The sequence below is a fragment of the Plectropomus leopardus genome, chromosome 12, assembly GCF_026936395.1.
Source record: "Plectropomus leopardus strain MGB_pleo_1.0 chromosome 12, ASM2693639v1, whole genome shotgun sequence".
Taxonomy (NCBI): domain Eukaryota; kingdom Metazoa; phylum Chordata; class Actinopteri; order Perciformes; family Serranidae; genus Plectropomus; species Plectropomus leopardus.
Genome location: NC_142187.1, coordinates 13,643,035 through 13,656,128, shown reverse-complemented (window position 1 = coordinate 13,656,128; position 13,094 = coordinate 13,643,035). Strand labels below are relative to the sequence as shown.

The window sequence follows — 13,094 nt, the reverse complement described above, 5'->3', positions numbered from 1 at the left end:
CCCGGTTAAGTTTTTGTGTTTTTCATTTTTACTTTGTTTTTACTTCACGTCAGTTTTGTCGCCTGCTTGGTTTTGTCTTTTGGGATTAATTCAGTGTCTCTAAAGCTCTTTTAGTGGAATGGTAGTACAGAATAGTCAGTCAGAATCTATAATCAGGGTTCCCACAGTCATGGAAAACCATGGAAAAGTCATGGAGTTTCACAATCTCATTTTCCAGCCCTGAAAAACTCATAGACTTAGTAAAATTACTGAAGTTTTTGGAAAAGGCATGGAAGCTTGATGTGTGTAATGAAATCAGTTGTTAAAGTAATCCTCCATGCATGTGACGTTTTGTCCATGTCATATGTTTTGAATGGTCATGGACATTTTATTATGGGTCTTTGAAAAATCATGGAATAGTTTTAAAATCTTGTCCATGAAAATGTGTGGGAACAGTGTTTAACAAATGAATATGCTTATTCTACATAAACTATATAAATGATAAACTATATAAGAACGATTTAATTAAATAAATATTTTTTGTTTGCTGTGGCAGCTGCAGCATAACACAATGAGCTTCCTCATTTTACCAACTTTTTCTTGAGTTATTTGCTTTAAAAATGTCACAATTTAACATGACAGAGTAAACTAATGGCTAACTTATCACTAACTTATGGCTCATCAATGGCAGATATACCAGATCAGGTAACTGAGCAAGAGTGTTTCACTGCTCGTGAATTCAGTTTTTATTTGTACGAGGAAGGTTTTGTTACCAAATATCAAACATCCAAAAATCACAAATTTTACTCAAGTGGAATTAATAAACTAAGCTGGTTTCCTGTTGCACCCCGTAGCTCCTTGTTATTTGACAGGATGTCTGTATCTAAATGTCATATAGCTGTCAAATGCAAATGAAAAAATCATTTTTGCAAAGACTTAGAGCTTAAATGATAGCATGATATATGGCGGTCACATCAATTACCAACATCTGTATTGATCCAGCTTTTCAGAAACATTAACAAAAGAAACTCATTATGTAACCATAACAACCTCACCAATGCTTTGTGCCCTGCTAATGTTTTTTTATAAGTCCATATGTTATTGAGCTATGGCTTTAATGTGAGAGTTAACATGCATCTGCCCCCTTCACAGCATTATTTTTTTTTACTCAATATGGGAGATTTTGAAGAACCATTTGTGCACTTGCACCTAATCCTTTATTGCACCTTCATGTCTTGTATGTCAAACCTCATATTCTCAGACCATTAAAAACTAGAAGGGCACTCACAGAGCGCACCGCAGACCTCTGCCAAGGCTAAATGTCCTCTCTGGCAATGTTAGTGAATTATAAGAAATGATTCAAGTGTCCTCCCCATGATTTATATTTGCTCCAAAATTTAATGGGTTTTTCCTTGGCCCATGGTTCGCCCTTTCACATTGTTTCATGAAATTATTATTTTTTTGCTCCAGTAGTGTTTTTTGTAACCCTGTTAACAAACAGACAAACAAACTGAAAGCATAACCTCCTTGGCGGAAGTAATAACTCCTAAATAGCATCCTATTTGTACATTTTTATATATATTTTTCGTGTCTTGACGTTTTCTTTTTTACAGAGTTGATACATTTTTATTCATTTTGGACTACGGTGAAGTGTTTCTTTTTACAGACACAGTGGCAGCTCTTGAAACATACTAACATGGCGGTAAAATCTACATTTTTTTTTTTAATTTTTGAAATACATACATGTATAGCATATATCACTTACATATGGACAAAAGTTGCAAGTATGACCCGTGATTGTCTACTTGTGTTGTTTTGTCTCAGCTGTTTCGGCGTATGTCGGTAGCGCTCTGGTCCCGCATGCTTCTCCTTTGGTCAATTAAGGCGAAGAGGAAATACAATGGGGTACATGGACAACTTGACATGAGTTCAACACAAGGGCAAACACTCTTCGTTTTATCGTGACGTCGTATTTTTGTCTTGATTCTGGTGCTAACCGTACAGTATTGCAGGTACGAGGCACAGTGCCCACTCAAACTCAGGACAACAAGGCAGTGAAGAGGAGTGTAGGGAGAGGTGTGGCATGAGAAAATTTGGGAAATAATCCCCCTTTTAAAACCCAAAACTGTAGCCATTTTTTCTGAATGTGAACCAAACTGTTGCATGTGTGGATCAGGTAACGGTTTCTTTTTAAAGCTCAGTTATCTTGTATTGTCTTTTTTTTGTTGTTGTGTGCGTTATTGAGTCTCGAAAACTTATAGAAAGAATGTTCCAAACAGGCAACTTTTTCAGTTTCATTACAGTGAGCAGAAAAAAAAAGAAATATACAAAAACCCAAACCAATATTATGATGAAAACATACCAAACCAGGTCATGATAAATAAAAACAGATATGATTGGATGTTTTCATGTTGTTCAGTCCACAGAGGTGTAGGTTCCTTTAGCTTTATCTAATATTAACTCCTGTATTCCTTTGAGAGAAGCGGATCTGGGAGAATGTCAGTGAAACCTCAAACAGGTTTGAAATGTCTGTCGGCTACAGCGGCACGCTTTCACTGCTGGTATCAAATAATACATCTTTGATAAATATGTACACACACAAACACACACAATCAATCTTGGGTCATTATTTAGGTTATGTAGAAAAAGAAAAATAGTCTATTTTTCCCCCCAGGATCATCTGTATTCATCCATTCCGGGCTGCTTTCTTTCTCGGAGGCAAAAGTGTGTGAACTTAGTCACCTCAATCTGAAATTTCCTCTCCTGCCGGTCCTGCAGCTGTGGACGTGCCAGTCCCTGTTGGCAGGGTGGCTGCTTTTATACATTAGTCTCCAGCCCGTTCATATCAATGGAACAGTGGTCCTTGTCTCTGTGCTCTCTCTTGTGGTGAGAGGAGTGAGCGTGTTTCCTTTTCTCCAGCGGCCGGATGCCTTCCTCCAGCTGCATCAGGCGAGCCACGTCTGGGGAGAGGTGGTCCTGCTTGCTGCCGGGCGGAGGCGGCTGGTAGCAGCCGTTCTTCTGGTTCTGATAGGTCATCATCTGCTGGATGCTGATCATGGGTTTAGTTTCACAGATTAGAGGCACCTGGTGGATGCAGTGATCAAGGAGGAGAAAAGGAAACAACATCATGAATTTTTGATCTGCAGCTATACACCGATCAGCCAAAACATTAATGCCACTGACAGTTGAAGTGAATAACACTGATAATGTTGTTCTAATGGGAAACCTTGGTTCCTGGCATTCGTGTGGATGCCACCTAACATGCTCCACCCACCTTAACACAGTTGCAACCAAGTATGGTAGCACACTTGGTTGCAACAACACTCCCTGATGGCAATGGCCCCACAGCAGGACAATGCAACATGCCACACTAAAAAGAACTGATCAGGAATGGCCCGAGGAACTTGACAAAGAGCTCAAGCCATTGACCTGGCCTCCAAAGTCCAAAGATCCCAATCTAATCAAGAATCCTTTGGATGTGCCAGCGCGACACCTTGCAACAGAACCTGCCACCAGTGCCCCAGTGCCAGACACCACAGGACACCTCCAGAGATCCTGTGTCCATGACGCAACAGATCAGAGGCCCCACTGTGGGTTGAACTTGGCTCTGACCTGTCGAAGACATGGACACAGGACTTGTTCGGTACTGGCATGTCCCACAAATGCTCGATGGGATTGGGATCTGGGGAATATGAAGGCCAAGATGACGCCTTGAGCTGTTTGTCACGTTCCTCAGGCCATTCCTGAGCAGTTTTTATGATGTGGCATAGTTCATTGTCTTGCTTGGGTGCCACTGCCATCAGGGAGCCGGTGTTTTGGGTGGATGGTGTGTATCAAGTGGCATCCACATGAATGCCAGGACCCAGAGTTTCCCAGCAGAACACTGCTAACAAGATAATTAGTGTTATTCACGTCACCTGTCAGTGGTTTTAATGTTTATAGGTGTGTCCCCATACAAAAAGCTTATAGTGACGTGTTTTGCAGAAAGGTAAATGCAAGGATCATAGCCTGCTGATATGTTGACAGAAGTGATGAAATGGCACAATACAACTTGACATATTATATATATATATATGAATGTCAGTGTTGATGGTAAATGTAGACGATTGAAGCAACAGATTCCTCAGTTTGTGCTGTATTGACAAAGGAAGCTGGTTTCACAGCTGCAAACTGTGGTTTATGCAACCAGCTGCATCATTTGACATGACAGTGATGTTTTTGGAGATGGGAAGAACCACAGGCTGGATTTCACCTCTAGGTTGCCAGGGGGCATGGCGGTGATGCTGCTAAAAAACAAAATCCTCTTCACTTTATTGCAAACTAGCTGTGTTTGCAACAGCGAAAACGGCATCCCAGAATATGAGTCCAACCACAACCACCAGGCTGAGAGGGTAAATGACAATTTAGTGAGTGTTTTAATCACCCTCGGCTATGTTTTGGCCAAGTAACAGCTTTGGGCATCAGAAACCCCCGTGCAATGCATCCTGACACCTGTAGGCACTGCCGAGACGCCTCCCAGATTAGGACTCAGCTTTCTTGGTTAATATGACACGCACTGAGGTATTTTTTGCTCAAATCGACCACATTAACCATCAACATTAACTGGACATCCAAATAAAAGGTTTCAAAATGACCCCCTTTTAACTATTCAGCCACAAGCCAGGAGCTGATTAGTCTAACTAAGCATAATGACTGGATGTAAGGAAAATAGCTGGCGTTTGAGAAATTGTGCAATTACATACAAAACCAATAGAAAGATGCTTTAAGATGCAAATTTCTGACACAAAGAAACAAAAATTTGCAACTGCTTCATATAGAGGCTGAAGGGAAATAACAAAAAGAACTGGAGGTCCTGGTGAGTATTAATATCAGTCAGAGGCCGAACAACACAAACACACACTCAAACACACAGTCTGTGCCTACTGAAATAATCATCTACATTATAACATTTACTGCATTATAAACTTTTCTGTGTCTTCCAAACTAAGATGAATATTTATATCAACAGGTCAACGGGTGTTTGAATCGAAATGAGCAAAGGTGTTTTTCACTGCTCGTGATTTCATTTGGTTTGCTTTGCAGCCTCTCACCTGCTCTCCTTCTTTGACGAAATCCTTTCTGCAAATATGAGCCATGATGCCTGTGGCCAGGGCGTCACCCATCACATTGACCATGGTCCTGAATCGATCCCTAGATGACACAATGATAAAAGTCATCCAGAGTGGTAATGAAAAAAAAGCATGCAATTGCAGAGTTTATAGAGTTAGGGGTCATGTGGTTCACTGAGATGATCATGTTTTGTAGAGGCTTATTGCTGTGCAATTGTGGCATATTTTAGTGATTGCAGCTACGCTCCACATAAGATGCTTTAGATTGAAATTTACTGGAAGACATTCAAATGTGACCAAATCTCTGATTGGTGTGGTATATTCAGCTGTTCATGATGGAAAGAGAAACTTACAAAGCCCAATCAACAGCAATGATGAGAGTGATGTCATCAGTGGGCAGGCCCACAGAAGTCAGCACGATCACCATGGTTACCAGTCCAGCCTGTGGGATCCCTGCTGCTCCGATACTGGCTGCAGTGGCTGTGATGCTGAGGAACAGAGAGAGTGCATTCATTTTTTATTACATACAGCAGCAAATATCACAGGTGTGTATGATATTTCTGAACTGAAGGAAAGTGAGGCTGTTTGCCTGTCAAGCTTTCTATTCTAGCAGGACACATAAAAAAGGGTGCCAAATTTACCACCTGACATTCTCCATAAATTGCTAAAAAATAGAAACTGCTGCTAGCTGAAAACAGAAAACATCCTTTCCCAAACTCTCACTCAACTTATGCAAGTCTTATTTATCCAGTGGTATGCTAAGTATTTCCCGATGAAACAGCCCTTTTAGACAGGGAACTGAAAGTAAAATAAAACTTATTGATGCTCTCTTCAAAGCTAGCTGACAAAAACAATGATTTTACCTCACTGAATGCAGGAGCTGCTGGTCTCCTAATGCCACAATCAGTTTGACTGTGTTATTGTGACTTTGCTGAATCCAAACTAACCCTTTAAAACACCAAAATCACACAATGACACAAACAAAATGATTGGGGTAGTAGTAGAACAAAAACTCTTGTTTTCAGTAAGGTAAAATTACTGTTTTTATCTGGCATTAGAAAGAGCATGAGCATAGATGAGTTTGACTTTCGGTTAAGTTTCCGGTCAAAAACCATACTGCACCAGTTGTGTGAGCTTGTAAACAGTTGCTTTGCTTTGGTTTCGAAGTAAAAGGCATTCCCTCTTTTACCCTAATAGACCTTTTTCACACATTTGAACTTGTCATAGTAGGAAAAGCACAGGTGTTACTAATAACACTAACGAGGGCTCAGCTCCAGTCAGCTGCTCCAGTGAGAGTGACAGTGAGCGAGCACGCAGCATAAAAAGATCCTGAAATCAAAGCAGCTAAAGAAATCCAGCCACTGTTAATGTCATCATTTACTCCTGTGTTGTTCCTGTTGTGCCACAGGAAAGACCTTTTCATCAAGAATTTTCTCCATTTTTGGATACTTTGTTCCCCATGAAGGCGTGCAACAAGGTTTTCTTCAACAACTCAGCATAACATGGGGTGAGTAAATTATACTGAAATGGTCATTTGGGGGAGTGAAGTCATTATTAATGTTAACAGCTGACTCACTTTGAAATGAAAACCCTGAAAATGTTTCTGACAACTTGTGGCCACACAAAGAAAGCACTTAGTTAAAACATGCCCCACACACCTTGAGAAGAAACACTCTAGTATGTTAGCCGAGTGTGCTGGCATGTTATGTTAGTGATGAGAACACTGTTTAACACTTTTTTTAAAAAACATTTTTTCTCTTGTATTTTTGGTTTTGTCAAGTCAAAAAAATTGACACCACCCTACAAACTGTTTAGATACAAGTGTCACTCTTATTACAGTCCCATGGACACTGTTTCAGCAAAGCTATTACAATTTTAAATTGAGTGAAGTATTTGAATACTTCTTCCACCACTGTGTAGGGAGAATGATTGAGCGGATATTTTGTCAGAGACACAAACTGACAGACCGTCCCTCTGAAGGGCTGAAAGGGGGGTTGGGGTTGGGTTAGCATGCAGATGGAGCAGCTTCATGGTCAGCAGCCAAACGGCACGGGAACAGGATGCAGAGAGGGAAAAATTATTATAATTCTGGCGTGACAAGGGAGATGAGTAATACAGGTCATATGGGTTTTACCGCCAAAGGGATTATGAGGGAATGGGCACAGACTGCAGCCGTGAGGAGAGGTCTGCTTAATGTTATTACAGTAGGACATGACATGAAATCAGAGGAGGGACAGGCCATTTTCTTCGACCAGGGTGGGCTTGTGTACCTGGGGTTAAGAGTTACAGCATGGTGGTGTTGGTGGAAAGGGGGCTGTTGGTTTTTTATCTGTCTGTCTGTATCCCCGGGGCTTCCAGACTGATTTAGCAGAAATCAGATCAGACTAAGAAGCTCATATGAAGCGTAATCTGTGTGACATTTACATATATGTGTATCTAGTAAATCCCATAATATTTGTTATTAATTCAGAATTAAAGTAAATGTGTGATGTTAGATTAATTCACGTTTCACTCAAAAAACAACCAAGTATGCCCGCACCATTTTTGACCCTGACGAAATTTTTTGGGGAGTTTTTTTTTCTCATTTGTAAAAGTGCTGATCAGATAATACATCTTTCTTAAAGAGCTCCTTTTGTGAATTATTTTAAAGGAATGAAAGTGGGATGGAAAGTGAGGCCAAAACCAAGAGGAAACTACCATTAACAAAAGATATCGGTATAGACAGGGTCTGGTACCCTCTAAATATTTCTTGAACTCGGAGTAAAAGGGCAAATTGTTTCCACATTTTGCTTTTGGGCTGACAAACAATAACACAGCATGGCTAAGGTTATTCTGCCACTCCAAAAACCAATCTTTAACAGACGATGTAAAAGTCATTATAACCAAAGTGTATTGTTGGTGTAATTGGGAAGATATTTTGCATTTTCTTTGTGTTTGCTTTTGTGTGAATTCATATAGATGTAAATAGCTTCAGAATGCTTAAGTAAATTATATTGTGTGAAAAAGATTATCAGATCAGATTATTTTACTTCCTACTAAATTGTGGTGATTTCTATTCTTCGTGCCCTGACAAGTGAGGATGAGTCAAAAAAGTCGGCTGGACAACATCAGTTAGATAACAATTAAGCTAAATAACAGTTCCTGGAATCTTTGCTGAGTTTGTTTCTGTATGGTTCTGTATGTATCTGTTTTATTCAGCTTCTCCAGTTTGACAATTTTACTGGTTGGATAATGGACTTATTCCTGCCATTTACTGCATGCTGACCTTCATCAAAAAGCCACGCTGAAGTCACAGATAATACACATGCTTGCCTAACAAAAACTGATATCTTCTGAAAATAGCACAGTTATCTGTCGTTACAGTGGCTCTTTAAGCTTTTTGCTTTTTTCCTACATTTTTAAGTCATCCAACAATTCTAATTAAATATGTTCAGAAAGTTTTAGCAGTTTACTCTCTAATGATTGATAAAGGATCCAGGAGGATTTCATTTGAGAGTACCAATATCCTTCTTTTTGTTTGTTCACCTGCTGACATATTATTATATGGAATTTTCCACCAAAGTCAGATTATATGAGCCAGTTTTGACCTAAATTTAACTGGCCTTACCTGATGGTGATGATCTGTCCAAAGTCAAGCTCATAATTATTCACTTGTGCGATGAAGATGGCTGCCACGGCCTCGTAGAGCGCGGTGCCGTCCATATTGATGGTGGCTCCGACAGGCAGCACGAAGCGGATGATTCGTCTGTCGATGTGGTTATTCTCCAGGAGGCACTTGAAGGTGATAGGCAGAGTGGCAGAGCTGCAGCAGAAAACAATAATTAATAACATGTAATGATACAAGCAGAGTAATCAACTGAACATTACCACACAATGCTGCTACTGTGTGATTACTAGATGAAACACATTTTAGAAATTTTCTCTGTGGGGAGGCCCTCTGGCCACCAAGTCAAAAAACACCTACAGTACTCTAAAACTGCCTTATTTTATTTATTTTTTATTCTTTATTTTTTCATTTTTCTCTGAGCTGACAATCAGAGCCTCAAGGTCTACTTCCAAGGTTGACTGCAATGCTCTTAAATTAAGCCCTGCTTTCGCCTAATCAGCGTTCTCATACAAAGCCTTCAAAGAGTGATCAAAGAGTGATTGTAGGATCCTAGACAATCTAAAAAATATCACAAATCATCATAGTTTTTCCTGTTATGTTAAAAAGTGGTTTTTCAGCAATCAGTCATGTCAGCACTCATCCTCAGCTGGGGGCATTGGAGGTTATATTAGTGCGTCTGAATGTTAGATGTTACCCTTATGGATACATGCACTGCCAATTTTGAAATCTTTAGTGTAGCTTATTGTTTATCTTGTTTTGCACTTTGTACTGTACACTGTGTACTTCAGGTATTTATTGTGTTCTGTCTGCACTTTAATATTGCAATATGTATTGTTCATTGTGCACTTACTACTTTACTTACTACTTTATATAGAGTAAGGATTCTGCGCTCGTAACTCGATCAGTTTAAACTCTATTTATTGTATATCATACCATATTTATTATTGTGCAGTTTGTGGTTACTTTTTACAGTGCAAAATATCTGCATTGGTCACTTAAATTGTGGCCATCGTGTGCAACCCCATGAGTTTTCCACCAGCATGAGAGGATGTAAAGAGGTATAAACACTTACAAGTAATGCTGTTCACCTCTTTAAAAAGGCTACAGGGTGTATTGTTTTTATATAGCCAGTCATGACATACAAGACCACCCTGAGGTTAAAAGGGTCGCACTGAAACCTCACAAACAAACATCCATTTCATTCGAGGAAAATTCTGTTATCCATTCTCTACACGCTAACAATGTAGTTTATACGTATGTTTATATACTGACATTGGCACTGCGTTGTGTTTTTTCCTTTATTTTTGTGAACCATAAAATTGAAGCTTATAATTGCTACAGAGCCTCAGGTGACCGTATGTTATACAAAGAAAAACAAGCAAAATGTGGTTAACTTGATTAAGTGTGTTTATGTTTGGCCATCAAGAAATTCAGAAAAACAAATTCACAGAGTCTCTCCATTTATAAATGAAAATGAATATAAATATACACAAGTTCAATGCTGTGTTTATTAAAATACAGATCTGCCAATTTTACCTGGAGGATGTGGCCAAGGAGATGAGCAGGGCCTGCAGAATACCTCTGATGTAAACGATGGGACTCTTCTTAGTGATGAAGAAGTACATGGCTGGGAGGATGAATAGCCCGTGTAGCACCAAGCCCATTACCACCGTAATGGCATAAAAACCCAATTTCTTCCCCATCGCTGAAGGGTCATCCATCTCCAGGATCTTACCGGCAACCAGAAACACAATCCCAAAGGGAAAATACCTGTTTGGAATGGAAGGAAGGCATGAGTGCATGTTCATGAAACATACAACATCAGTTTTTATTTAAAATGAGGACAACAAATGAAACAGATGTTTTGAGAAATTTTTGCTGTTTGTGGCAGTTCATGAAAAACATCAGCATTTTTGTTTTATTTTCTACTCCTTTAAATCTGTGATTTTCTTGTCTTGATGTTCTGATTAAATCAAACATGCTTAATATAATTGGAAGTATTGGCTAGTCTTGGCTCATGCAAATAGTAAAGTTCAATGATATAAACATTGTCAAAACCAATAGCTGCACTCTCCAGCACCAAACAAGAAGTAGCAAACAAGGTAGACATTAAACAATGGGGTGACTTCGGGAGGCACAAGAATGTGAATAAAGTCTCCATTCACTTGTCCTGCAGAAAAGAAGGAGAAAATGGTAGATTTGTGGGATAAACAAGGCTATGTGTTTAATTTGCTGTTAATCTGATCCACCAACCGGGATTTATTTTAGTGATAAATCTTAACTTTTGAAATGGTTTGCCTCTCATTCCCAAAGTCCTCTCCTGTTAAAATAGCTGAGGTAGCCAGCGGAGGCAGTGACTTGAAGCAACAAGATCTAAAATCTAACATTTGTACAACATTACAATTAATCTTTATGGATTATATTGATGGCGAAATGACAAGAATAGTGTTGACATATGACGTCTTTTATCTTGTGCTTCTAGAGTTGTGTTTTTGTGCACATGTAAGGGACCGCTAATATGTCATTATCCTTAAGGTTGGTTGATTGGTGCAATATTTTCCGCCAGAAGCAGGATGGGAAATAATCTCGAAAGGAATCTAGTCATAGTCTTGAAAGTAGCAACCCTGCAAGCTTCCTAGTCTTTACAAATCTTATACTGTGTGACTAAAAAGTCACCTTGTCTTTAGATGTGAGAGAGCATCAGACTTTAATCTTTTAAGAGACTTTCCAAAGTCCAAAGTTGTAGGCACTACGTGACAGAAAAGATACATTGCCTTTGTACTGTGAATATCTCACAAACAAAATTTCCTGGTCACCATTGGTATCTGTATCAAGTGAAACAGCATTCATCCTCTGGGGAACATGAAAGCCTTTTCTAAATTCATGGCCAACTCATTGACTAACACACCAACGTTGTCATCCATAGAGTCAAGCTAAATATGAGAAATTCCTTCCCGTTTCAGCTAATGTTTAGCAAAACTGCTCACTGCTTTCGGTTATTTATTTTGGTGCTGTTTACATCCAGTATAAGAATCTCACCAGATGACAATGGCAACAATCTTCAAAACGGCCTCATTCAAACTCTGGCAGAAGTTGACCAAAGCGCTTCCATTGGGTCCCATTCTTCCCAACATTATTCCTGGAGTGATAAAAAAAAAAACCCAAAACAAAACAAAATGACTGGTGATGTATTAATACACTGATGAATGCAGCAATCAAACACCTGCAATGATTCACTCAGAGGTTTAAATTGGTGCGTAGACTGTAGTGCAGTGTTTCTTTGTTCTCTGCCTTCCTCGTGGGAGCACAACACATGGTGAACTAAATTATGCAAAAATATACTCTTGATGCCAAGGCTGCAATTATGTAATTTATTTACATATTTGTTGTACATGTTAGTCAAAGCTTGAGTGCAGTATCCATGCCAACCACTTACCCATGGTAGCGGAAAAAATTACAATCCCCAGCACATTCATGCCCTCGCTGGTACCAGGTGAGGTTTTCATGATGACATCAGGTGGCGGCGTGAGATCCAGGGAGAAATTCTGGACGTCTGTGCCGTTGTCATCCTGGATACCGTAGATGTAGACCCTGCGTGTGGTGGTCTCATCCAGGAGCTGAGCCACTGTTGGTTTGGGGATGAGCTCAGGGACTCTCTGGGTTCGATACTTGAAACCAAAACAGAGTAAAGGCCCCAGCATCAGCACAGTAAACACCATACATAGATATTTAAAGCTACACATTCTTTAATGATAATGACACTTGCGTGGACTCCTATCAGAGGTGTTAAAATTTAATTAGAGGGTTCATAGTATAGCAGCGACATGACTAATTACAGTAGACAGTGTCATTTTGTGATCTCTGTTTCTATGGTGTTTTCTGATAAAAATCATAGCTCTTTTTTTATTTAGTTTTGTATATACAAAAAGAAATCTTTACTGTTTATCTGACTCAAAGAATTGCTTTGTGAAAGAGAAAATAAGAAATATTGCTGCCTCAACAACAGTGGGGATTAAAGTAAGAGTTTGCTATTTCAGTAAATGCACCTATTAGCTTTCTTTGCTGAAAGTTAGATGGAAAGATTTATACTACTTGTCTAAATATGAAGCTTAGCTTTACTTAGCATAAAGACTGGGAACAGGAAAACAGCTTGCCTGTGTTTATTTATACTTTTTTTTTTTTTTACAGATTAAATAAAAGATGCAGTGTGCATTTTTTATCTTTAGAGTTGTATTTTTTTGCTTTTGGAGAGAGCCAGCACCATTAGAGCCAGACTAGATGTTTCCTGTATTTGCTTTTATTCATAGACTTTAAAGATGGTAACATTTACACTTCTGTCCAGTGTACAGAAGCACAGTCTGCACGTAGTGATCTCTGCAGGTATTGTGTTTTCACTCATA

At 39.3% G+C, this 13,094-nt stretch overlaps 1 protein-coding gene across 1 annotated transcript in view; it reads right to left on the bottom strand.

Moving 5' to 3' along the window:
* Positions 1–1,357: 1,357 nt before the first annotated feature.
* slc1a7a (solute carrier family 1 member 7a) overlaps positions 1,358–13,094 on the bottom strand; it is a 46,489-nt gene continuing 34,752 nt past the window's right edge. The window contains exons 5-11 of the mRNA XM_042497804.2: positions 12,131–12,362; positions 11,734–11,833; positions 10,231–10,464; positions 8,695–8,889; positions 5,441–5,575; positions 5,070–5,169; positions 1,358–3,063 (exon numbers count right to left, since the gene is read on the bottom strand). Of these exons, the coding sequence (XP_042353738.1) occupies positions 2,797–3,063; positions 5,070–5,169; positions 5,441–5,575; positions 8,695–8,889; positions 10,231–10,464; positions 11,734–11,833; positions 12,131–12,362 (1,263 nt within the window). The 3' untranslated portion in view covers positions 1,358–2,796. The remainder of the gene's footprint in view (positions 3,064–5,069; positions 5,170–5,440; positions 5,576–8,694; positions 8,890–10,230; positions 10,465–11,733; positions 11,834–12,130; positions 12,363–13,094) is intronic.